The sequence below is a fragment of the Calypte anna genome, chromosome 11 (assembly GCF_003957555.1).
Source record: "Calypte anna isolate BGI_N300 chromosome 11, bCalAnn1_v1.p, whole genome shotgun sequence".
NCBI classification, from domain to species: Eukaryota; Metazoa; Chordata; class Aves; order Apodiformes; family Trochilidae; genus Calypte; species Calypte anna.
The window spans coordinates 19,080,975-19,106,158 of record NC_044257.1 but is presented as its reverse complement, the minus strand read 5'-3'; the positions used below and the strand labels follow the sequence as shown (position 1 = coordinate 19,106,158).

General features: G+C 52.1%; 2 protein-coding genes and 1 non-coding gene across 4 annotated transcripts in view; all 3 read right to left on the bottom strand.

The window, feature by feature from the left end:
• Positions 1–2,147: 2,147 nt before the first annotated feature.
• Positions 2,148–6,659, bottom strand: RPL13 (ribosomal protein L13). Its single transcript, XM_008491234.2, has 6 exons — positions 6,591–6,659; positions 6,175–6,290; positions 5,669–5,810; positions 4,434–4,607; positions 3,268–3,324; positions 2,148–2,348 (listed from the first exon to the last, which is right to left on the bottom strand). Exons 2-6 carry the CDS (start codon positions 6,276–6,278, stop codon positions 2,190–2,192), a joined length of 636 nt encoding a protein of 211 aa, XP_008489456.1. The 5' UTR covers positions 6,279–6,290; positions 6,591–6,659; the 3' UTR covers positions 2,148–2,189.
• On the bottom strand, positions 5,901–5,987 carry LOC115598967. Its single transcript, XR_003988049.1, has one exon. It is a non-coding gene; the product is annotated as a small nucleolar RNA MBII-202 (small nucleolar RNA).
• A 1,064-nt stretch (positions 6,660–7,723) lies between the features above and the next one.
• Positions 7,724–25,184, bottom strand: part of SPG7 (SPG7 matrix AAA peptidase subunit, paraplegin) — a 28,251-nt gene continuing 10,790 nt past the window's right edge. The window contains exons 7-17 of one of the 2 annotated variants that reach the window (XM_030457534.1): positions 24,649–24,774; positions 24,190–24,352; positions 23,259–23,432; positions 17,970–18,094; positions 16,653–16,755; positions 15,508–15,618; positions 12,116–12,231; positions 10,932–11,088; positions 10,654–10,817; positions 9,652–9,729; positions 7,724–8,455 (exon numbers count right to left, since the gene is read on the bottom strand). In XM_030457534.1, coding sequence (XP_030313394.1) covers positions 8,249–8,455; positions 9,652–9,729; positions 10,654–10,817; positions 10,932–11,088; positions 12,116–12,231; positions 15,508–15,618; positions 16,653–16,755; positions 17,970–18,094; positions 23,259–23,432; positions 24,190–24,352; positions 24,649–24,774 — 1,524 coding nt within the window. In that variant the 3' untranslated portion in view covers positions 7,724–8,248. The remainder of the gene's footprint in view (positions 8,456–9,651; positions 9,730–10,653; positions 10,818–10,931; positions 11,089–12,115; positions 12,232–15,507; positions 15,619–16,652; positions 16,756–17,969; positions 18,095–23,258; positions 23,433–24,189; positions 24,353–24,648; positions 24,775–25,184) is intronic. The other variant, XM_030457535.1, reaches the window with a different exon arrangement.

The window sequence follows — 25,184 nt, the reverse complement described above, 5'->3', positions numbered from 1 at the left end:
ACTCAGCTGGGTGATGCTGCAGTGCCGGGACACCGAGGGGCTCTGCCAGTGCCAGCACCAGCCCAGGGCTTGTCCACCCAGCCTGGGGCTCGACCCCCCTGCTGCAGCCCCTGAGGGCTACAGGGTTTGGGCTCAGGGCAGAGCACCTGAGCATCCCCCTGCCAACCCACCCCGGTGTGCCCAGCCCGGCCAGGAGCTGCCATCACCACACCGCCAAAGTTTCCCGGTGAAACCACACACGGCGCGGGCCCGCCCCGGCACATGGTCCTGGTGCCCCAGCTCAGGTGGGCACCGTCCCCCTCCCCGGGATGGTGGGCATCCCCTTGGCAACCCTGGTGGAGGGGTCACCGCGTCCCACCCTGCCCGTCCCCCCTCCTCACCTGGGTGCCGGTGGCCGGGGCTCGGCAGGGCTGAGGTGTGGGGTCCGTGTGCCAACCGGAGCCGGTGTGCCAGCCCGAGCTGCCGCCGCTGCCACCTCCACACAACTGACTCAAGCTGCAATTCGGGAGCGGAGCCCTAAGAGGGAGATGAGAAGCTCAGTTAACTGCCTCGCTGCCGGCACGGAGCAGAGCCCGCTGGGGGGCACCGGGGCTGAGTGGGGGTCCCCCGGGGCCCCCAGCACTATTGGTTGTGCCAGGCTGGGTGATCCCGCTCCACGCCAGCTCCCCCTGTGCCACAGCCCCAGCTCCCTGCACCCCACAGCCCCTTGCCCTCCCCAGATGCTCCCTGTGGGGTGCCCATGGCCCACCCTGGTCCCAGCCAACCCCCAGCACCGGTATGGGGCACCCCAAAACCACCGGTGTCCTCCCCGCATGCTGGACCACCCTGACCTGCACCCTGCTCTGGTGGAGCCTCTGGCACCCAGGGCTGTCCTGGCACCCCCCACCCCAGCATCACCCCAGCACTGCGGGTGCTGTCAGCTGGGCTCGATGGAAGATGATGTAATTAGCCCATATTTGGAGGGATTAAAATGCAGATAGGGCTAATGAGCGGGAGGGCAGCGCGCAGGGCCCGGGCTTTGGGAACTAATCCCCTGCCTGCCTGGCAGAAATAGGACAGGCTCCAGCCCAGGCAGCACCCCGTGGGGTTGGGGTGGGTGAGTTGTCAGCCTGCCCTGGTGCCTGCACCTCTTGTTCGAGCAAATTTGGGCCCATCCGGCTGTGCCAGGGCCACAACCGGGCACCTGCCCCTTCACCAGAGCGTGTCAGTGCAGCCCCCTCCCCACCCTGCCATCACCCACCTGCTGATGCAGACAAACGACTCCATCATCCCGGCACGCTCGGGTGATCTGCGGCACAGCCGGGGCTGCAGAACCGGCCCAGAAGTGATGAACCAGCAAAGGGGCTGAGGAAATGCTCCCTGGAGCGGGACGGAGCCACCAGCACTGCCCCGGGACCCCCACCACAGCCAGGAGACCACCCAAAAAACACCAGGGAGGGCCACAGCCCCCCAGACCCTTTGCCAGGGCTGGGCTTCGTTCCTCCTGGAAGCCTTTAAGGGATTTCTCTGAGGAAATGGTTTAAAGGTCCACCTGGATGGTCTTACAGGTCTCTTCCAACCAAACTGAGCCAATGAACAGCACCAGAAGCTGAGGGCAGGGTCACAGGGACAGCAGCAGGACTCAGCTCCAGCAGGTCGTGGGGACACACCTTGCTCCCCCTTGCACCCCTCAAACCAGGACCCCAAAGCAAGGGGCCACCATGGAGGGGGGGCTCTGCCCCACCAACCGTGTGTGTGTGTGTGACTCTGGGTGAGGGCCAAACACCCACGGGTGACACCCACCACAACACCCCAGCTTTGACAGCAGAGCCAGTGTTCCGCCTCACCGCAGAGGTGTGGGAATCACTAAATCTGGAATAACGGCACAGAAAAGAGCTGGGTGGGAAGCAGACAAAGCCTGGCAGGCAAAGGGGTTCCCAGAAAAAAAAAAAAAACACCAAACAAACCCCTCAGCTGGCAGCCTAAGAGCAGAGCCCTCCCTGAGGGGACCTGCACAAGGCAGAGGGGTTTGTTCCACTCCCTCGCAGAGGCTTTGGAGCTTCTAACCACAAGAACGTTGCTGCTCACATCTGAACCGTGTCCCTCCATGCACCGTGGTCCTGTGGCTCTGCCCTAAAAAAACAGCACACACTCTTATTCCAAAAGCCTTTTTTTTTTTTTTTTTTATTGGCAGTTCCAGGGAGAACAGTTCATTTCTTCTTCTCCACATCCTGCTCTGCCGCTTCTTTGGCGCGCTTGGCGCGGATCCCGAAGAGCCGGGCGTTGGCGCGGGCCATGCGCAGGCTGGCGAAGGCTTTGAAGTTCTTCTCATCCTCTGAGATGACACGAGCCTTCTCCCGCTTGAAAACCTGGGGGGAGAGAGCGCCCGAGTCAGGCCACACATCAGAGGCTCCAGCAGCAGCCTCTGTCTAAAGGCTTCAGCACAATTAATCTCCTTCCCTTCTCCCCAGGACGCCGCTAATGGAGCCCTGATGCCATCTACAGGCCGTGCCCTCACCGCCGCTCCTCCAGCCAACACCTCCTTTCAACCAGCTCCTCATTTGCTGGAGTGTGTCAGAACCGGTACCAGGGCAAAAAAACCAACCCGACAAGCTCACCATGAGAGGTGAGTCAGGTCTGTGTTACCAGCAGCACCTCGCAGAACCAGTGAGGGGGTTTTGAGGCAAACAACCTGCCCTGGTTGTCACAGCACCAGCACACGTCCCTCCCCACACCGGGTTCCACAGGGGGGGTGGGTCCCCTCGAGGGTGCAAGTGGACAAACAACCCTGGAGATGTTCCATGTGTGTCACCCTGTGCCCTTTAAGGGATTGGGGTGATCCAGTGGAGTCTGGAGATGTTCCACCCTGTGCCCTTTAGGGATTGGGGTGATCTGGTGGACTCCAGAGCCATGCTGGTCGCATCACTTGGGGCAGAAGTGGGACACACACATTTCCAACCAAAACGTCTTGAGCTGCACCCCTAATCCTGCTGCCTGGAGCTCTCCTCCAGGCCCAGAAATGCAGCTCATGACACAAGGAGCTCGTCAGCTGATAAAGGGTCAGCAGAGCTGCAAGGAATTAGTTCACAGTCTGCTCTGCAACGCTGAGGAACCAAGCAGAGGTTGGCAAAAGGACCAGCCTGACCTACTCCTGGTTTTTTCTGATCCAGGATGAGAAGTGTCTGGAGGCAGCAAGCCCCAGCTGCAGAGCAGAGAGGAGAATTCTCTCTGTGAAGCTTAGGTGTCAGCTGTATCACACACACAAAAAAGGGATTTAGTCACACTTACATTCTTGATGGGCATAATGGGTCCAGTCAGCTGCGTCGCCATCTTGAGCTCCTCAGCCTGCACCACAAGAAGACAAAAACCGATCAGGACAAGCAGCATTTAGAACTCCCCATGCTGGTACCTTGGTTAAAAGCACCCCTGGCAGGCACCCAGCCTCGACACGACTGACTGGAGGAGATGGAGCACCCATGGGTGAGGAGCTCAGCACTCCAGCCCTACAGCCCGGGGAGCATTTGGCAGAGATGTGCCACATTGACAGGCACCCAGCTCAGCCCGGATCCGGCCAGTGGAGCTGCAGCCTCCGGGGGAATTCTGCCAGCTGACAAAACCTCAACACCTTCTCTGCCATCTTCAGCTGATACCCAGAGTATTCCTGACAGACTCCCCAGACGCCCGAGGACAACCTGAGGACTCGCCTGGTGTCCCGACTTGGAAGGATGGATTCACCAGCAGGATGGGTGAGGAAAGCCAACCACGCTCTGGGTATGGCACAGCACCCACCACCTTACACACAGCTTCCACCCAGCTACTCCACTGCAGAGTTTGTCCTCACCCTTTCCACGCAGCTGTCACCAGCCCAGACACTCCAGATGGATTTTTCAGCCCTTCTGAAAATTTAGCTTCACCAACTAAAATTCACTTGTTGGGTAACGGATCAGAGCTCCAGTTAAGAGACCACCTGAGGAGTCCAGCCCCAAAACCAACCTCACAACCCTGCCCTAAACTATAGAAATCACAGAAAGTCAGGGGTTGGAAGGGAGCTCAGAAGATCATCCAAGCCCAATGCCCCTGCCAGAGCAGGGTCACCTCCAGCAGGTCACATAGGAACGCCCCCAGAGGAGGAGACTCCACAACCTCCCTGGGCAGCCTGTGCTCTGCCATCCTCACCGTGGAAGAGTTTTTTCCTTATATTTATGTGGAACCTCCTATGCCAGCCACACCACCAAAAGGCTGCCCAAAGCTCTCCCATAACCAGGAGATCCCACAGAGGGTGATGTCACCAGGGCCATCCCTACGTGGGTGAGAAGAGCTGCTCCTCCCAGGGTGGGTCACACCACATTGAGGAGCATCACCCGACTGCACCCAGAGCACTGGGATGGACAGAGCAACAACCAAACCTCTGTAGAGGTGCCCCCAGCCCCCTGCGAGGAGGCTGCAGTACTCACAGAGCTGTCTCCCTTCTTGGGCATGGCTGGCTTCCTGGGGAAGAGGATGAGCTTGGAGCGGTACTCCTTGAGGCGCTGGACGTTGGCCTGCAGGGACTCTGTGGATTTGTTGCGGCGCCGCGGATCCACGGAGATCCCAATGGTCCTGGCAAACTTCTTGTTAATGCCAGCCAGCTGGGGAGGGGGAGCAGGGGGTCAGCAGGGGGTCAGCAGGGGACATCTGGACACTGACAGACCTAGGACAGACTGCATGAAGCCTGACACGGGTGACTCCAGTTCACTGAATGGCAGAAGCTCCACTAAAGTCTGGTTTTTTGGTAATAATCTTAATGAAGGAAATTACCTCATTTTCTGTTTAGAGACAAACATGTGCATAACATTTTGTACTACACCATTATTAAAAAAAAAGATTAAAGAAAAATAATAAAGTAATGAGGCATTTGGCATCCAGGAGAACAGTTTCACTGCCTCAGTACACTAATTCCACTGATGTAAAAGCTTTAATTAGACACTAAACAACTCACCAGAGGTGGCTGTGGGTGCCTCCTGCCAGCAAGCCCAGCTCTATTCCTACCCACTGCCTGGAGACTGCAGTGGGGGTCTCACAGACCCCCCCCATCCAGCTGTGAGGGGCTCAGCTCACCTGGGAAGGTCAGAGACCCATTCCCTGAGGCCAGGGGTGGCACCCAGCACCCCCACAGACCTTACACAAACCCACGGGTATGAGGCCAAACAACCACTGTGAAGCTGAGCAGGTTCTTCTCCCACCACCACATCCCCTGCTCCACTCAGATAAGTTCAGTGGGGTTTGTTTGGTCCACAGCACCCGTGGGTCACACTGGGGCACGTTTATAGCATTCAGACAAACAGGTTTCTTAAAGTAACAAAATAACTTAATAAAAAGCTGCCAGTCTGTCTTTCTCCACCCAAAAAAAGGATGTTTAACAGACTCCATTATTGAGGCCCTTGCAGAATCTGGTTTTAATGGAATTCTGTTGAATTGACAGTCTGAGCACACAAACTTCTCACAGCAACTCCTCACCGATGTTCACCACTGCAGGACCAGCCAAAACATACAAAAGAACCCCCCCAAAAAAAAAAAAAAGTCCCCCTAAAAAAGCCAGCCTGATGTTTCCTGTGCTCCAGCAGCAGCAGCACATGTCAGCAGACACGGACACCTTGGGAACGCAGACCCAGGACAGCAGAACCGGGCTGGGTCACTGCTCTGTACTTACCTTAAGCTCCTCTAGGCTGAAGCCTCTGCCAGCGCGCACTTTTTTGTGGTACCGGATCGTCGGACACCGCACTATGGGCCGGATGGGCCCGGCCACGGGGCGCGGAGCGATGCGGCGAGCCTTGGCCTGGCGAGCCTTCCTCCTGGGAGGTGGAGGGGACAGGAGTCAGGGACACGGCATGGCTGCCACCTGCGCTGCCGGGACACCTCAGTCACACGAGGGTCTCTCGGGAACAGACCCGCTCCAGCCGCAGCCATCAGCCACACAGGGTTCAAGGGAATCATCAAGGCGGTGCAGCGATTCCGGAGATGTTTCATCACCTGACTGCGGCTGGGACGGCCCGAGCCTGCCCAGAGCCCCTCACCCCGAACCAGCGCCCCAAACCCGGAACCGACCGGATCAGGAGAGCAGCAAGAACAGATAAAGCCCTTCAGCTCCTCCAGGTTCCCGAGCTCCCCAGGTCACTCAGACCCCCTCCCCGCCTCACAGCGGCCCCGCACACTCACCGGCGGATCTTGCGGGCGGGCTGGTTGAACCATGTGGCCACTCGGCGCTGCCAGTCCTTGTGGAAGTGGGGCTTCAGGATCATGCCATTGCGGCTGGGCGCCATGGCTGCTGCGGCCTGCGGGCACGGACACAGCTAAAGGCGGCCTCCGGGGGACCGGGACCACGGAGCTTCCCCCACGGGACCACCTGGACAAGGCCCCGGCTCCCCCGGGACAGTCCCCGAGCGCCCCCGGAGCCGCTGCAGGCCCGTGCTCAGCCCGGGTCCCCGTCAGCCCTCCCCCCGCCCCCAGGCCCGCACCGCCGCCTCCCCGCGGGGCTCCGCGCAGCCCCGGGACCCATCGCGGGCCGAGGCGCAGCCCCCGCGGGCGGATGGCGGCGGATGGAGCCCCCCGGCCGCGGCAGGAGCCCGACTCACCTCCCGCCACGGCAAATGGCCGACCGGAAAAGGAAGCGGGAGCTCCGCGCGGGCCGGAAGTGCGGCAGCGGCGGCCAATGAGCAACAGCGGCCGATGGGCGTGGCCCAGAGAGGGGCGGGGCCTCCCGCGGTAAAGATGGCGGCGGCTTAAAGGGCCCGCGCAGAGCAAGAGGAGGCGAGGGGCGGCCGGGGGGACATGGGGCAGGGTGACAGTGTCCCCAGGTGTCCCCAGGTGTCCCCAAGGGCTGCGGAAGGGCCAGCGCCGCAGAACAGAACCCTGCTGCCCCGTCAGGCCACAGAACGCACCACAACTTTTGTTTTTTAAATAAAATCAGAGGATGGTTGTGTGCTACCCCTTGCTGAGAAACAAATTCCTCAGAAAACCATTTCTGCCCCTAAGAATAGAGTGGGAAATGGCCCCACCATCACTGAGATCCCCCACAAGGGGGGATGGAGGCTTCGTGGAGGCTTCTGGCTCTGTGCTGGGCAGGGAGGGGACGCCCCACAGGTCACTCCACAGGTCACCCCGCAGGACGCCCCGCAGGACACCCCACAGGACGCCCTCCCCTCATCCTCCCCCAAACCTCCCCTGCAGCCTGGGTGGGGCAGCAGGAGCCTGAGGGCTGTGGTTAGGGTGGGAGGTGGGTTTGGGTCTGTGAGGTCCCAGGCAGATCATCCCCCTTCCTGAGGCACTGACCCCACAGCACGCCCCAGGCACCAGCAGTCACTTCATGCTTTCCCTGATGAACAGCACACAACCCCACCAGCACAGCCTGTTCTGCAGGATGGATGGAGCCAGAGGACCTGCCAGCTTTTCCTGAAGCTCCTCCACACACACCCTGCTTTGCTCCAGTTCCTGAGAGCTCCTCTCCAGCTCCAAGCCAGCAGTGCTGCCCAGCACCTTCCTGTCTGTAACTGGGAGCAGATCCTCACACTGAGGGTTTCTAACACCACACTGTGGGGTTATGTGGGGTTCTGACACAGTTTTCCTCAGTCTCAGCTCACGAGACACTTGCTATACAAACCAAGAACAAGTTGTTGGCCAGGGAGAGGGAAGGAGGCCTCTTCCTGACAGCTCTACAGCCACAACAAGTGACATGTGCCAAAACACACATCCACCTCTTGACATACTCTCCACACACAGCAGCCCAGGATGGACAGTTTATTTTAGTTAAGCCTGCTTTGCAGTTTCTGTTTGGTGTTCAGCAGCAGGGACAACCAAAGGTGAGAGCAGAGTCTCACCAGAACTGCAGCACTGGAGCCAGCTTGGAGTCTCCCAGGGGTTTCCCTGCCCTGATGGGGACAGTCCCTGCCCTCCTGCTGCCTCACACAGGTGTTTTATGAGGGCTTCACACCATCCTTCACCCTCAGTAACTTGTAAATTGCTCCTGTGCACAAGAAACCTTTCCAGCAGAGCAGACTTACCCAACTCCTCATCACTAGAGCCCTGCTGGGATTCCATTTCCAGTTCCTAATGAGAGCTCCTTCCAGCAGGGAAAAGCTCTTCAACAGAGCCACAGCAGCCATCCCTTCACTTTCGGGTGCCAGCAGCAGAGAGATTCCCTGCTCAGTGTCTTTGATTCTGGAGCTGAAAAGGGCAAAAGTCTGTTTTGAAAAGAAGCCCCTCAAGTCCACCCATTCCAGTTCAGGAGTGGGCTTCATACTGGTCTCAGGCGTGGTTCTTCCTCTTCCTCATTTGGTGGCTGCTGGGGCATTTCTTCATCTCTTGTGTCCTGCTTGTCTCTCTCTGCTTGAAGCCAGCTCTGAGGAGCTATCATTTTCTTTGGCCCATAGGGTGGAGGCCCAATCAAAGCTTCAATGTCATCATAATTGATCACTTCTTTCTCCAGGAGGGCATTGGACAGCTAGAAAGAATAAACCAGGGAGTAATGAGGCACAGGGGGTTCAGAGCAGCCCCTCTGAGCTCACTGACCCCTCCTCACCAGCTCAGCTCCCAGCACCAGGACACAGCAGGTGCTGCAGCCCAGGGGGAGCAGACCCCTGGCTACCACACCACAGACAGGGTGACCCCAAAGCTTGCTGGAGCCAGGGCAAGGTTCTCCAGGCTGCAGCACCTTGCACCAAGAATTCTGGCCAGGAATATACAGCATCACCTGAAGAAATAAAGCAAGCTCTAGGGACTGATTTGAGAACTCAGTCAGAGAAATGTTCCTCTTGCCACTGCACCTGTGGCCCTGCCAAAGTCACATCAACTGAGGCCAGAAGCAGACCCACACCCCTCCCCTGTACCCAGAGGGCTAACAAAGAGCTGTCTGTTTCTGCAGGCAAGGGCTGAAGGTCATCACAAGTTGCTCTCCAGAGAAGTTTTTGCTCTCTGGTCCCTGGACAGAGCAGCAGGGTGTCTGTCAGACATGGCCTGGCTCAACCCTGCTGACAAGATGTGACACACTGCCTGGCAGCTGCAGCACTGGCTCTCTGTAGATACTTTGGCTTAACTTGAAAGTTGCTTTGTTTTGTTTTGCCTCTACCAAACATCTGACTGCTGTTAGATGGAAGCATCACAGAACAGAAGAGGAGGCCTGCAGAGAGGAGACCCCCAGAGCAATGCCTGCTGAGGTCAGAGCTGGGGTATGGCCACCAGCAGGGTCTCTGAGCAAGCTCTGGCTACCTCACCAGGCAGAGGAGGCCTCAGCTGAGTAGCTGAAAGGGCTGCTGGTGTTCTTCTTTGTTTTAAAAAAAGATTTAAGGAAAAAGATTGTTCTATTTGCAAACCACGCTGATGCTGAAGTTGACTCCTGGTCATTTGGGATGTTATGGACCAGATCTCTAAAGGAAAACTTGAGTAGACACACAGGGTGTTGCAACTCAAGCCTGGCTCAGCCCAGAGAGAGAGATGGGAACACACTCCTTCCTCCCTGTGCCTGCTCCTCACCTGGGGAACATGCAGTGAAGTTACCTGTGACAGTGTAACACACTGCACTCCCACAAGACTTTGAGACCTCAGAGACACTGCAACAGCTGAGCAGCAGAGCAGAGAAAGCAGCAAGGTGAAGAAACAGCACTTAAAACCCAAACTAAACCCCACATGCCAGCAGCTTACTGTCTGCAGCTTGTCCCGGTTCTCCAGTAAGAGCTTTTCTGTGCGTCTGTAAGCCTGAGCCACCAGGACCTTTGCTTCCTGGAAGAGAGCAACAAGGAGAGGGGCTCAGACAACAAGGAGAGGGGCTCAGACAACCAGGAGAGGGGCTCAGACAACAAGGAGAGGGGCTCAGACAACAAGGAGAGGGGCTCAGACAACAAGGAGAGGGGCTCAGACAACCAGGAGAGGGGCTCAGACAACCAGGAGAGGGGCTCAGACAACAAGGAGAGGGGCTCAGACAACAAGGAGAGGGGCTCAGACAACAAGGAGAGGGGCTCAGACAACAAGGAGAGGGGCTCAGACAACAAGGAGAGGGGCTCAGACAACAAGGAGAGGGGCTCAGACAACAAGGAGAGGGGCTCAGACAACAAGGAGAGGGGCTCAGACAACCAGGAGAGGGGCTCAGACAACCAGGAGAGGGGCTCAGACAACAAGGAGAGGGGCTCAGACAACAAGGAGAGGGGCTCAGACAACAAGGAGAGGGGCTCAGACAACAAGGAGAGGGGCTCAGAGTGCAGGTGGCAACAAACACAACGTGTGGATGAACCCGAGGGACAGAATCCCCAAACTGAGCAGGCAGAAAGTGGTTCCCATCAGCAGAAAATCCAGACAAGCTGTCTGGAAAAAAGCCAGAGAACTCATGGTACTCAGTGAACTGCACCAGCACAGCTCTCCAGCTGAGACCCAGCTGATGGGAAACACAGTCCAATGAAGGAGGCTATCCAGGAGGAAAAGCTGCAGCTCAGCACAAATCCTGGGGAAGCACAACCAGAGCACTCCTGAAGCAGAGTTTTTTTTCATTTCCAGCTATTTAACTTTTCAACTAAAGCAATTTTTTTTTCAGCAAAGGAGCCCAATTTCCTGTCAAAACAGGCTAACACTTCCCACTCAGTCTGTCTGGTCCATTTCCCTGGATCTGCAGCCAGTAAAGAACAAACAAAGTGTAATCAAGGGTGGCCTTACATGGTCCATCATCTGCTGAAGTCCCTGGCTGAAAGGGCGCCGACCAATCCCACCTGCACTCTCCAGGTCTGGGAAGGAGAGCTGCCCGAAGCTGGGCACCATCCCATACTGCTTCACCATGGAGTAGGCTATCTGGGTAACCTTCTTCAGGTCATCCTGTGCTCCTGGGCAGGAGAGAGACACACACTGCTTGCCAGCTCTGAGCTGAGAGCAGGAGAAGCTGTGGAGAGAGGAAGCCCAGAAGCTGAGGCTCCACTTGCCAGGGCCTGGTTCCTCACCTGTAGTGACTTTGTTGAAGGTGATGGCCTCAGACACTCTGCCCCCAAGGGCCATACACATCCTCTCCAGCAGCTGCTCCTTGGTGAAGAGGTACTGGTCTCTTGGCAGGATCTGAGCAAACCCCAGAGCTGCGTTTGTTCGAGGGGCTATGGAAACCTGCAACACAGAGCAGCTCCCTCAGGGCTGAGAACAAAAGAGCTCCTGGCTGCAGCAGCAGGGAACAGGAGGAGGAGGCTGGGGTTCCCACTGCAGGGTGTGCTGAAGGCTGTGGGGCAGGATGACCCACAGAGACAGGGCCAAGGACTGCAGCCTGTCACCATTCCTGTGTGGGAGGGAGATACACTTTGTGCTGAAAAAATGAAAAGGAAATAGTCCTTAAGAGCAAGCAAGTGAAATCCTGAGATTCAGGAACTGCCTTGGAGGGTGTAAGCCAAGCAGAGTTCACTTTACTGTGTTCCAGAATCACCAAGAGTACCTGGAGAAAGATAAGTAGTCTTCAGAAAAATAAGTCATTTTCTCCACCCATTAAATGAGAGTAATTAACAACAGTTCAGCTTATACAATGGGTCATTCAGAGTGAATTTGCTGCTGGTGGCCAGCCAAGGAGCTGTCACCCTTGTCCTTTCCACTCCCCACCTCCCCCCCAGAGTCGAGGCTTTTTGAGGAGAAGTGAACAGGAGAGAACACCCCCTGGGGTGCCCCAGAGAGGCCTTTCCCTGCAGAGAAGGGCCTCTGGCAGACAAGCTCTGAAGCACGCTGATCTGAAAGCCACATCTCTTTCTCCATCGGGATCAGAGCAGCTCCTGCAAGGGCTGCAACGTGCTGGCAGGACATGGCAGGGGCACAGCACACACACAGAGCAGAGCTTGGTGCCTGGAGGAGGAGCATGAACCCAGCACAAGTATCAGGAGACTCAGTTGCTCTAAGCAGCTTTACAGTTGGTTTTTAACTGCAAGGCTTCTCCTATAGCTGGGTAATCAGCTTTGCACCACCACTCCCAACAGCACAGCCTCCTAACAGATTCCTCCACAGTGTATTTGCCATTGATTTGGCTCCAGTCTTCCCAGCTCAGAGCTCATAAAGGCCAGAACAACACAGCCCAATTCAGCACAAGTACTGCAGATCAATCTGTGCAGCTGGGATGAGAACCCCAAAGCATTCATCACACAACTGCTGGAGTTACCTTCATCACAGCCTCTGTGTGCTCCAGCAGCCAACCCACCAACGCGTGACCCGACTCGTGGAATGCCACAACCTTCCTCTCTTCTGGTGACAAGATCTGGCTTCTCTTGGCAGTGCCTGCAAGAACAGAGAAGGATCCCAGGAGATAGCTGGCAGTAGGTGTAACCAGAAAGGCATCATCTTGTAGAGCACAAGTTAGCACAGACTAACACAGCTCCACAGCCAGCAAGCTTCATATTGTGCTCTGTTTTGGGACAGGCAGTAAAAAATTATGTGCTGTGGAAGGTGCTCTCTGTCCCTGCAGCAGACAGCAATCCATGCTTGGACTGCTTGAAAAATTCATCAGAAACTGCCCTCCCCCTCCTTACAAGGCTCAATCATTACACAAATAATTTACCATTTGATTAGATCACAGCTCTAGAACGGAAAGGTCTGTTCTGTTCCCAGCTCTTCCCAAGGCATGTAACACTATCTCTGCCCAGGGAGAGATCTGCAACAGCTCTGTCTGCCATTTGGAAAAAAAACCAACACAACAAAACCCAAAGCAGAGACGAGCTAGGATGTGATATTCATTTTTGCTGTATGGTCTTGCAGTCCCTCAGGCACAACATGAGAAGCAAGATGCTGCACTAGAGAGGTCCCAGCTGAGATCCGTGTACATTAGGAGTGTTTAGATCAGCTAAAGACCAGGAGTATATACACAGTTTTATCTCCAGGACTGTGGCAATGTCTCTGATTACACATGGCATGCTCTGTATGAGCTTATCCTCAGGCTCCTGAGAACTAGCAGATTAAGCCATAACCCACACTTAATACCTCCTCCAAAAAGGTGAATTTTGAAAGTGTCTGTTTTCCAGTTCAGTAGTCCAGAATGCAGAAGTCCAATTAGGATTTTAGAAAAAAAGTGCTGAATAGAAGTAAAGATTCTAGCACACAGAATAGATGTTAACTACAGAACACAGTGCACATCAGGCACTCATTATAGCTCTGTGTGTTGAAGGCAAAAAGGTACCAGTGCTTTAAAGCTGATGCCTCTGCACAGTGCCAGGAGCAGCAGGGAGCAGAGCAGGCAGAGTCAAGAGCAGCTTCACACCAACCTTGCTTGATGTCTTGGAAAACAACATTCTATTAACATTAATATTTAAACAAAGTCAAGAGCTTTATTAAACAAGGAAACAGCAAAATTAGTGTGGCAGATCTTGTAAAATTACTGCTCAGGGACCCTGGAAACAACTGTGCCCTGCAAGGCATGATGGTGATGGAGCTGCAGATTAATTCAAAGGAATAGCCTTGATTTTTATCAGCCAGTGCCTCACCCTGCCTTCAGCAGCACGTGTGCCTCTGCCTCTGTAGAAAGAGGTGTGTGCATCTGTCTAGCTATGTACACAAAGACACTCAAAAATTCTGGAAGCAATCCTGTCAGCCCAGCAAGGAAGGGGGGACTGTACTCTTCACAACAGCACACTGCCTGCCTACAAAGGTTACTGCTTTCCCTACATGAAGAAATCTCCAGGCAGGAAGGCTCTCTGAAGGTCTGTACTTACCACATTTATGAGACAAACAACCAGGGAACAATTCTGGTGCATCTCTGCTGGCCTTACACTGTGCACAAACCCCACCAAGAACACAGGCTCCACCACATGTCCTAATGACAACCCCTAAATGCCTCTGTGCACTCAGCAGGTTTCCTCCCTCCCAGGAGACCTGACTTACTGCCTGCTTTCTGTTCCCAAACTCAAAACACAATGGGGACTACCACAGAGAGAAGTTCTTACTCCTCCCTTACAGCAACACAAAGCTTGAAGGCTGGCAGGGCCTATGGACTTGCAAAGTTCTCCTTTGATTCCACACCACTCTTATTAAAACCAGAAGCTTATAATGGAAAGCACAGTCCTATCTTCTTTCTTTCAAGAAAAGCTTTTGTAGCAACTGAAATGCCCTCTGGATTGTGAAATCCAGAAGCATTTCTATTACATGGCCAGGGTACATTTAATATATGGGGCCTGGAGGGTTGTCTGGGGCCTTTCAGGCTCAGTCCAGGTCCTGCTAGTATGAAAGAACCTGATTAAGCAACACAAAGACTTGATGGCCTCCTACACACCACAGAGCCCTAATGAAGCCTCTCAGCTTCCCAGCAGTGAAACTGGTGCAGCCCATGCCCTGCAATGCCCCCAACACATTAATTCCAGATCTCCCTTCTGCTGCAAATTCCCCCGTGCCCTCACTTGCCTTCCTGCCTTATCTTCCAAGTCCAGGGAACTAAGGCAAGGGAGGAATTCAGAAAGAAAAAGCCAAGGAAATCCCTACTAGTTTGGTGCTTGCTCCCTTGCAGATGAGGAAAGCAAAGCACATCTTTGCTCTGGGTGATGAGGAGTTGTGTGTTACAACTGGGAGGTGCTGAGTGCAGTTTGGGCCTTGTGCCAGCGTGGCCACAGTTACCCAAAGCACTCCAAGGGTTTTGTTTTTAAGAGCCCAGGTGAAACTGCCCGGAAATTCTCTCTCAAAAGAATCTTCTCTTCAATGAGGAATTGTTTAGGTTTTTTCCGATCAAGCAAACATTCCAGACTGAACTCCAGGATCAGGAAATAACTGACCCAGCACAAACATCCTGTTCCACACACTCTCCTGAGGAAAGCAAAGCAAAGCAAAGCATGCCAGCCTGGCTGCCCAGGCTCAGCCCTTACTGACACTGCAGCTCTGTGCTATGACACCTTAGGGCAGTTCAGATCAAATCCCACCATACTTGAATCCCCCAGGTGAATTCAAGAGTAGGGAAAAAACAAAAATCACTGGGAAGTGTTTTTTTCCCTCCCTGTTGTATACTGCAACAGGGCAATCTCCAGAGGTTCCTCTGCTGGCAGTCACACGAGTGACAGGGAAAGGCCAACAGGATGTTCTCAGGGGGAGAACAGTGCTCTACTGTCTTGCAGCTTATTCTGCCAAATCATCAAAGCCTTGGCACTGAGGCCAAAAAGAAAAATCTCTGACTTCTTGCTGCTGAGGATGCACAGCCTGTTTGCTATTCATGGTTATGCAGCAGGTGTCCTGAGCAGCAAGAAAAACCCAGTGATACTTCCACCCTTTTTCTTCTTTAAAAATACAAACCCAGCCATTTTAAACAAAAAAACCCCATACAAATTTCAGTTTCCCTCTTTGCTGTTTTGCTACTGGCCACCTTTCCTGAGCTATGGGTTCAGGCTTCCTGCAGACTCAGGAAGACAGATCCATTTAGGGTCTTGTTTGGAGAACTTTGTGACTCTGGCACCTAAGACCTTCAGGAGAGAGAACAATCAGGACCACTCTGTCTTCCTGGAATATAACCCACTCACTTGAGCCTTCCCTCAAGCAGTGTGATACAGACTGAAATAACAGAGGAATGTCTGGGTCACTCACCTGCAAGGACTCTTTCCACAGCATACTCAAAGTTGGAAGTATCAATGGATTTGTGACCTTCTCTGGCAGCATGGAGGGCAGATTCATTACAGATGTTTGCTATGTCAGCTCCTGTAGACAAAGAGTTTAAACAACAATTACACTGGGCTTGTTACCCAACAGATTTCAGGGGACAGAAGAGGCAAGAAATCTGGAGCAGGACCTAAGGAAGTGGAACAGCCTGCATTTCTTTGTTCCCTGGGAACAGAGAGCAGACCTAGTCCAGGGTGTTTATGTTGGATTTGAACAATACAACTGCCTTGGCAAGGGAGGCTGTGTTGCCACACGCAGGGCAGAGTTCAGCAATCAATCACCAGGCTAAAGCCAAGGCTGGCTCTGGGCAGCAGGGGAGTGGCAGGGGCAGCCTGGGTTGGCACAGGCTGCAGAGCTGTTTGCAGAGCACAACCTCTGGAAGGCAGAGAAAGAACATCTGTTCTGAGTTTGTGTGGGTGGGAGATGGTGGCAGGGGGCTGCTGAAAGAAGTCACGAAGAGGCAGTGTGCTGGGGCCTGTTAGAGGGGAAACCCAGAAAGGATATTCTAGGAACTCCACATAAACAGGAACTCTGGAGCCCCTTGCTCAGCAGTGTTTCAAACTCCCAGGGACCTACCCTGGAAACAGGCTCAATGAAGGAGACAGAGTTGTCCAATTTTCACTCTGGCTGACAAAAGTAACTGCAATCCATTCCTCCTATTGCTCTCCTGGTAACATACACCAGATTAAGAGTCTTTCCCCCAAAGTGCAACATATTTCATCCTCAACAACAGCCTGGACAGCAGCCTAATTCCCTCAGGAACTGGGAGCCCAGGCATTATGAAAGTGTATTTTCCCTACCTCCACACCCTGCTAAGTCCCAGAAGCTTCAAAAGATTGAAAATAGCCACAAACAATTGCTCATATGAACAATTGCTCATCTCAGCTCCATGCAGCAGGAAGCTGGTTAGGCTCCCACTATTGCCATAGAGATGAAGAAAGCTTCAAGGAAAAAAACATGCCCTTTTGACCAAAATACCCTGTTTTAACTAAGAATCGAGCAGGTTCAGGCTGAACTGCAGAACTAGAGCAGAAGCAGGCAGAGCAGCCCCACGAGGACAGAGCATGTCATACCACTGAAGCCTGGAGTCAGCTCAGCAAGGTGCTGTGAGTAGAAGCTGGCATCTTGGATCAGCTTGAGCCCCTTCAGGTGCTGCTCGAAGATTTCTTTCCTCTCCTGCAAAGGAGACAAAACAGCTGAGCCCAGGCAGCAGCTCCAGGCTGCAGGGAGGAGCAGAGAGAGCTCTGGCAGCGGGGACAGTGACATTGCCACCAGAGGGCAGGGCTGTCCTTACAGCGGTGCAGTGCTCCAGGAGCCCTGAGCAACACCCGGCTCTCCAATTCACAACAGATGTATGGAGCCCTGTCGTGAGTCACTGCTTTCCCTCTCAGGGACACTCTCCCCCCCTCCTAACTTTCACTCTGATCTGTCTCTAACTTTTCTCTTACCATCAAAGCACCGGCAGGAGAGGAGCTCTGACTGCCCCTACCTGCTCCCTTACACACCCCAGAGGAAAACCTGAACTACCAGCTACTTGAGCCACCACCAGCTCCTTCGCCTGCAACCATTTCCCAGACGGAGGAGGGGGAGAGCTGCCGGCTGGCCAGGAGCCGAGGAGTGACTCATTCAGCTGGTCCAGGAGATCCTGATTAAAACAATGGGCTCAGTTGCCAGGGTTTTTCCCCTTCCTCCTTCAGGGCAGCTGCAGGGTTCATGCTTCCGCTGCCAGATTGTATCAGGCATTTAAGGTATTTTTCACTGAAAACTCTGAGGACGCCAGTAAAGCACAGATGGGAGAAGAAGAGCTTGTGCTGCCAGAGCAGGCAGATCTTTACTGCAGCTGAGCCTGTTCCCAAAACTCTGCTACAAATGTCAACACAGCGGTCATGGAAGGCTCCTAGTAAATGGATTTAAAAAGCATTCAAGAGAAAGTCACTTAACAGGCTGCCTGAAGGAAAATGAGAAGCCATACAAGGAGAGTGAGGACAATAAACCTAAAGAACAAATGGTGCTGCTCAAGGCACATGACCATTTAAGCTCTCACAGAAGCCAACTTGCCAATTAGGTGGTTCCCAATTCCCAGGAGAGAAGTCACAAACCTGGTTCTGCATCTGCATGGCAAAGAGAACTTCACAGCAGAATTCACTGCCAAAGCTCATACCAGAGCAGAGATACTTAAAACCAGTGAATGGTCATGCCAGGAAAACAAGCACCATTAGCATGTCATGTCCTTGATTTAGGGCACGTAAGTAAGAATAAAAGCAAAGAGAAGCTTGCCATCCTTATCTTCTCCCAAGCCAGGCTTTGCCAGGCCAAAGAATCTCTAGCAAGGTCTGGCACACCTCAGTCATTAGGTTAGGTAAGAAGAAGGAGAAGCAGGTGGAACATACCTGGAGTGTTGGCAGATCAATGAAGATGTGCCTGTCCAGCCTGCCAGGCCTCATCAAGGCGCTATCCAGGACATCGGCTCTGTTGGTGGAAGCCAACACTATGACATGATCTGCTGTTCCCATTCCTGGAGAAAACCAAGCAGAAACAAAGGTGAAGGTTTTCACCCTCAGAGATTGCAAGGCTACAAAGGGATAGGGCAGGGCAGGATGCAGTGTCTTGCACAGCTTTGTCACAAAGCCAGAGGGTGTTTACAGCATCCCTTAGGGCAGCTGAGAGCGTCCTCTTCACCTGGGACAGGAAAGAACCTCCCCAGTCACCCTCTACTCTGAAATTCCCTTTTCATAAAGCTTTGTTTTTTGTTTTATTTCACTGTTCCTTTTTCCATATTTGGAAATTGCTCCAACAAGAAACCAGAACAGAATCTCCCAATTCTCTCAAGCTGGAGGTGCCTTCCCACTCTCAGGCTTAAGTCATTCCTTCTCCTTTAGCTCCAGGTAGTGCAAACAGTGTCTGCTAACTGACCCAGCCTTCCCTTCCCAAGTATTTATGCAGAAAGCCCTTTCAGTTTTCATTTACTTTTAGCCTTCAGACACAGACAGGCCACTACAATCACCAGGGATGGGGCAGCTTTTCTGCTCCCCAGCTCAGGTTACTGCAGAAAGAGAAGCCACATCTCTGCCACCCAGCAAGGGGCACGTTACAGCATCATTTGATCCTTGTCTGATCACTTGTCTTTTCTCACTGCCCATGCAGGGGGGTTGGCACTGGTTTATCTTTAAGTTCCCTTCCAACCCAAGCTGTTCTATGACTTAGAAGGCACCCGGGCATGCTGCAGACCAGGGCAGGGACCAAGCCTGCAGCCACGCAAGGCAGACACAGAATACAACCCACCAGCTCTGCAGTGATCATTAGCATACTCCAGCCCGGAGAGGGGTTTGTCTCCAGTCTTAAAGATGACAGGAGCATCAGGACTGACAGGCTTTGGGAGAGCAGGCTGCAGTATGGAGGCATCAAAGGCAGGCAGGGCTTCCCGGGGAGGGCAGAGCACTGGCAGCTGGAGGAGGGCAGCAAGGGGCAGGCGGTTGTGCTGCTTGGGTGGGAAGCCCCAGATCCTGTTGAATCACTGAACCACAATGCTTATTTATTGCATTCCACCAGGTGCCCCCAGGCCCCTGCTATGAGTCACCTGCTTGCAGCAGATCCAGCAGCCCTGGCACACAGCAGCCTTCCCAGGGAGAGGACGCCCGAGTGCCATGTGCTTCCTCCCCTGCCAAGTCACACGCTGTGGAGAGGCAGCTTTGTGCACGTAAGCTGGGTGAGTTTCAGCTCTCTCCAGCTCCTGCCAAATGTGTCAGTGCACAGGAGCTCAGCAGAGAGATTAAGGTTACAGGTAAGTCAGAAGGCTGGCTCTGTCAGCTTCTGCTAGAGCGAAGCCTCAGCTCTTCCTCCCTGCAGGATGCTGTCTAAATAGGCTGCTGGAGAGGATGAACCCGGCCATCCTTCAGGCATGTGTTACCCTGCACTTTGGGTGTGATAAATGAGCAGGCTGGCAGGCACTTGGGGGATAGCAAGCTTCATTCACATGGCAGGATTAGATGGTACAGTGCATTATCTGCTTTGCACCTGGGAAAACGCTCTTAAAATAGGTCTGGCTATTAGAACAAATAAAAAAAGCAGAACCACTGGTAGCATCTTCTTCCCATCAGCTTCTGCACCACCTGCTCTCAAGCCTGCATCCCAGTGGTGCAAAACACTGCTTAGATAAATTGACAACTGCAGCCTGGGATTCACATCACTGCTCCCTGGGCATCGTCACCCGGCACGTCACAGGCTCTGGATCAGCCACAGGAACAGTGCACAAAACCAGCACCTCAAGCAAAACAATAAATAAAAAAAAATATCTCTGAAAATCTAGCCTAAAGAGAGCTGTCATATCTACAGTTTTTCAAAAGGGAAAGGAAAAACTGGGGCCCCTTGAACTGGTGAATGCTCTGCTCCCCACTGACACAGAGCATGTCCCTTCCATGGGCATGTCATCTGCACCATTGGACTGTGGAATCCTCCAGCTGCTACCAAAAGATGTCCTGCATTTTCATTCACAAAATTCAGATCAGCCCAGGACTGTCGAGCTTCCTCTCAAATGCTTTCAGAGCAGAGGAGATATTTGGGTCACATTCCTCTTCCGCTTGTTTGCAGTTTGTGAGGGAAGATTCACTATTCAAACCAGACACCTGTTTTGACAAAGACTGGAGTAGATGTGTCACTCTGGTTAAAAACAGCTTTTGTACATTCAGGCTCCCTCCCCTTCTCCCACCAGACTCCTGGTGCCTCCAGAACATGAGGAAAGCTGTCAGAGTTAAGGAAGCCAAGGTTGCTTGCAGGAAGAACACTACAATTACCCTAAAACCGTCACAGCAGAATTATTGAGTGCCAAACTGCACATTTGTCCCAAGCAGCTCAGCATAATGGGTTTTTTCTTGATGTCCTCATCCTTCCCCCAGCGTGCAGAGCAGGTTCCATATAGCTCTGACCCTCCTTTTCTTCCTCTGCTTTACCTCCAAGTAATCCCATTCAAACACATCAATTCAACAATCAGCCCTGATGACTCACATAGCTACTCTTGTGCACAGCTTTTTTCCCCAACTAACAGCTAACACAGTTCTATGGCGTTGCCTTGCAGAACCTCAACCATCAATTTCAGTTTAAAGACAGCTAAAACAGAGCTCTCAACCTTCCATTTCAAGACTTCCTCATTACGTACACACACCACTCCTCTGCTTGTGCTTGGCCAGAACTCTTCACATCCTAAAAAAACTTTATTCACCATCATCCTGAAAACTATTTTGCCACGATGCACTTGGCACTTCAGTGCTCCTTTAGGTGACACACTCAGTTAGATAACATTTCAGCCACACGTGCCAACACCACTGCTGCTGAGTAGGAGCCAACACCAAGTCCATGTTTCTTCTACTAGCCTGGCAGTCCTTGCCAGCTGTCACCCATTTGACATTGTAAACTCCTTGGGCTATTTTTTTAGTGTGTGTTTGACAAACCACTTGGCAAAATGAGGGGCTTGGTACATGATCTGTATGAGACATGAACAAATAATGTGACAATATCAAATTAAAAATAAAGCAGGCAGGACATAGCAAACAAGGCACTATTAATGTACGCACTGAGAAGAGTTTTTACCTTCTAAACTCACTTTCCAATGGAGTTCTATCCAAATTTCTGCATTGAGACTCCCCAATAAAACACTCTGGAAACTATGCCTAATTTCTACAGACTGGAAGAAATCAGACATTTTCATTTTTGGTATGAAGATGTGGGTTGTACCAGCTACAGATTCCTGGACAGAGACATGGACCTCCCTTTAATTCAGCATCAACCTGTCACCAGCTCACCCTGTAACTCTCAGGAGAAAAAATTCCAACCAAGGCAGGACTGTGTGTTACTCCTAGCCTGTTCTGTCAAGTCCATCTACTATACAGATACAGCTGTAAACAGTTATACTCACTCTAAATGTATTTATGAACTTGGCCAAGTTGCCTGAGTCAGTGCATGTGCAAAGTCCCAGGGAAGTGCAGAGAAGTATTTATGGTGATTTCTGGTACCTATGTAGCAGTGGATGTTTCAGAGGTGTTCTTCTGCTAACTAGATCTCTGGCTGGCTGGTTAGGAACTACACAAACCTCATTCCCCTCCTTCAAAAACTTCATGACATCTGTGCTGAAGCACAGAGAGGTCTGCAGGGTCTCTGCAAAGCAGGGCCACTCTAGGCTGTCTGTACCATGCTGTGCTCCTGCTTATGATTTCTCCTCCTTCTGCAGCAAGGGCAGAGATCCAAAATTAGAGATCATCTTGTGTGAAGAATGAAGGAACATCTACCCTTTGCTAAAAGAATTTTTATAAGTCTCTCTTGGAAACTTCTCTCCTTGGAAAGAGAGGGTTGACTCCAGATCCTTGCTGCTGTACTGCAGGACCTACTCCCCTTCAGCAGGGCTGCATCTCCATTTCACTGCAAACTTCCAGGAAAAAAAAAAAGCAAATAGTTGTAACCACTAAGGTCTGGAGAAAGTGAGATGCTTTTAGTGCAGGATAGCTTTTAATTTTTCATAAGAGTGTGATGAGACAATCAGTGTCACAGTCACAGCCAAGAGAAAAGGCACCTCTGGCCCACAAAACAGTAAACTGATACAAATACTCCCTGATGGGCAGAGAGTTGTTGATCCCTTGCCCTGCTCTGTAATAGTAATGAGATTAAGCAACAGAAGCACTCCAGGTTGGGTCAGGGCTGCAGGCTCTGACAGGGTTCTGACTAAGAATAGCCACAGGATTCATTCTTTTTGGTACCTATGTGAAAGTGTCTGAGAAAGCGGCCGACTTCAGATGTTGGTGCAGCCAGAAACCCTCCAGAAGTGTGGCATTAAACTGGGGCTTGTTTGCAAAGATTCTCTCTCACTTTACATAGAGATCCTGTAGACAGGCAGAAAATGTGAGATTAAGTGAAAGGAGGGGAGAATTGGCTGCATTACATTGCTAAGGTCCCTCTGGAGACCTAAACTTTAAACCTTAACAGGCTTTAAACCACTACCTGTCTTAGACAGAAAACAACAAGTATCCAACAACATTTAACAGCCAGCTGGACCTAAATGTCACCCTCTACAGACTGCACTGCCCTTCCTGCCAATTCATTTTCTTTTGTTTCCCCTGTACTGTAAATAATTCTCCCCCAACTGTCAGTGGGAAAGCATTCTCCCAAACTGAAGCCATTTACTACAGGAGGAGTCTTTATGGGTGCTGCCCTCTGCCAGCCATGATCTCTAACACACATTCTGTTGAGTGAGCAGGTGGATGCTCATGTGGCTGTTGGTACAAATTCACTAAGAGGTGACACTATGTTCTCTTCTGAATCAAGCTCTTCAGTACAGTGACAAAACCAGTTGGCTCCAAGGTTTTCAAATTTGCTAGATTTAGCACCAAACCCTTAAAAGCCTACAGAAATTTCTAGATTTCAAAAGGATTACCTCTGGAATTTAATCACAGCTCAAACTCTATGCTGTCCTAAGCACCATTACTTCCTTTGGCACCACCAGCTCTGGAATAGTCTTGCCTAATCCTCCAGGAGGGAAGAGTAGATTAAGACTTGTTTCAGTGCAATGGTTATTACTGCAGTGAGAATGGAGAAGTGGCATGGCAAGGTCCAGCAGGAAAAAGATAGAGGCCAACAGCCTGGATTTCTGAGGTGATAAGGCACCCAGCTGCTAAAAGGCAGAGAGAAATACTGACCATCCATTTCCACCAGCAGCTGGTTTAAGGTCTGCTCCTCCTCAGCATTGGCAAACCCAGAGATGTTGGTCGAGCGCTTCTTGCCCACGGCGTCGATTTCGTCGATGTAGACGATGCAGGGTGCACGAGCCTGAGCCTCTCTGAACAGGCTCCGAACCCTGGCAGCTCCAAGACCTACAGGAGAAGGGAAGAAGTACTAAGTCTTGTACCTAAAATCATCAGCAAGCTGGAGAGCAGCATTACTGGCCCCTAATGTGACACTTGACAATGGACAAACACTCAGGGTAAGACAGTTCCTGTTCTCAACACTCCTGGCGTAAAGAAACAGCCACAGAATTCATGTTCAGTCCTCAGGCACTGCTCCTCCTGGAGTGTCCTGGCTTTGAATTGAGCTCCCAAAACTGCAGGGACTCCTACAGCTGCTCTAACAGGAGTTCTGCTCTCAGCTCCTTACATGAACTCCTGTTCCTTCCACAAATCAGAAGGCAAAATATTCAGCATGGTCCTGCACACTGACCCTTGCTGGGTCTCAGGAGGTCTAGCAGGAAGAAAGGGAGGAAGATGGAAAACCCAGGGTTCAAAGAGGCCAAACTTTCCCCATCAGCAGGGAACAGTAGAAAATCCACTGGTGTTCTCATACAAGGAAGGAAGCCTCAGTCAGTGGCATTAATATTATTAAGGCACAGGGAAGTCAGAGCTAATGCTTTCAGGTGAAGAACCAGGGCTGCACAGTCAGAAACTAGAAATGCATTTTAGGTACTACAGAGTAAGTACTCTCTTCTCACTGAAAACATTTCATCTTTAGTACAACTATTCAACTCCTCCTCCCCATGTGAAAAAGGACTAAAACTGTCCTTTGCAAGACGCCCAGCCAGCATGCTCCAACTCCTCACCAGACCAACCTCCACACCCTTCCTCCTGAGGAGCTTACCTCCTATCACCTCCACAAACTCAGAGCCTGCCATGGCCAAAAAGGGCACTTGTGCTTCTGTAGCCACAGCCTTGGCCAGCAATGTCTTCCCACAGCCTGGTGGTCCAAGTAACAGGGCACCCTTGGGCACCTTAGCCCCAAGCTGGAGGTAGCGCTCAGGATTCTGCAAGAACAATACAGCTCACATGAAGAACCTGCACAAGAACACAGCTTCCCAGAGCTTCCCAGTAATGTTTTTCAGCCTGAGCAACTCATGGGAGCAGCTAAACCTGCATTCCCATTATGGAACTGGAAATAGATGGAATCACACTGAATACACCACCAAAAGCTGTCAGCTTATTTACACAGGCTGCTCAGTGCCATGAGGGATGGAGAGATGAACATATCCACCTCCTTAGGTCAGCCATCTACCCCAGGAGATGGGTAGCAAGGACTTAATTTTCTTCTGCTTTTAATTACCTTTAAATAGTCCACAAATTCTTTGACTTCCATTTTTGCCTCATGCATTCCTGCCACATCCTTGAAGCCAATCCCTTTTCCAGATTTCCCATCCACAATGGTGAAACGAGCCATCTTCAGCTGGTTCTGTGGAAGGCAGCACAACTACTGAAGACATGTTCTGACTTTGGACAAGTCAGGAGCCCAGAAAGGCTGTTTGCCTTGTGTTTATTTATCCACATGTTGCTGGGAAGAGAGAATAAACCTGCAGTAACAGTCTCAGCACAACCCAGGTCAAACTCCATGGAGAACAGGCAGATACTTACTAAAAACACACAAAATGCCCAAAACTTTATTTGGGATCTTCTCCCTCATTTCTAAATGCCCTGATCCTTACTAGCTGTAGCTTTGAGGAATATGTATTGATGGTAAACAATTACCAATTGTACTTTGTGTGAAATAACTACCAATACTGTCTAGTGAATGCATATAAACAGCCACTTTACGTCACTGTCCCATGCTGCCATTGGTTTCTGCTGCAACACAACCCAGGACAG

Excerpts from the sequence above, each read along its gene's own strand:
- RPL13 (XM_008491234.2), bottom strand. The coding sequence starts at position 6,278 with ATGGCGCCCAGCCGCAATGGCATGATCCTGAAGCCCCACTTCCACAAG. Across the intron at positions 5,811-6,174 it reads CCCGCCCGCAAGATCCGCCG|GAGGAAGGCTCGCCAGGCCA; the intron begins GTGAGTGTGCGG and ends TCCACCTCCCAG. Across the intron at positions 3,325-4,433 it reads CCAAGAAGGGAGACAGCTCT|GCTGAGGAGCTCAAGATGGC; the intron begins GTGAGTACTGCA and ends CTTGTGGTGCAG.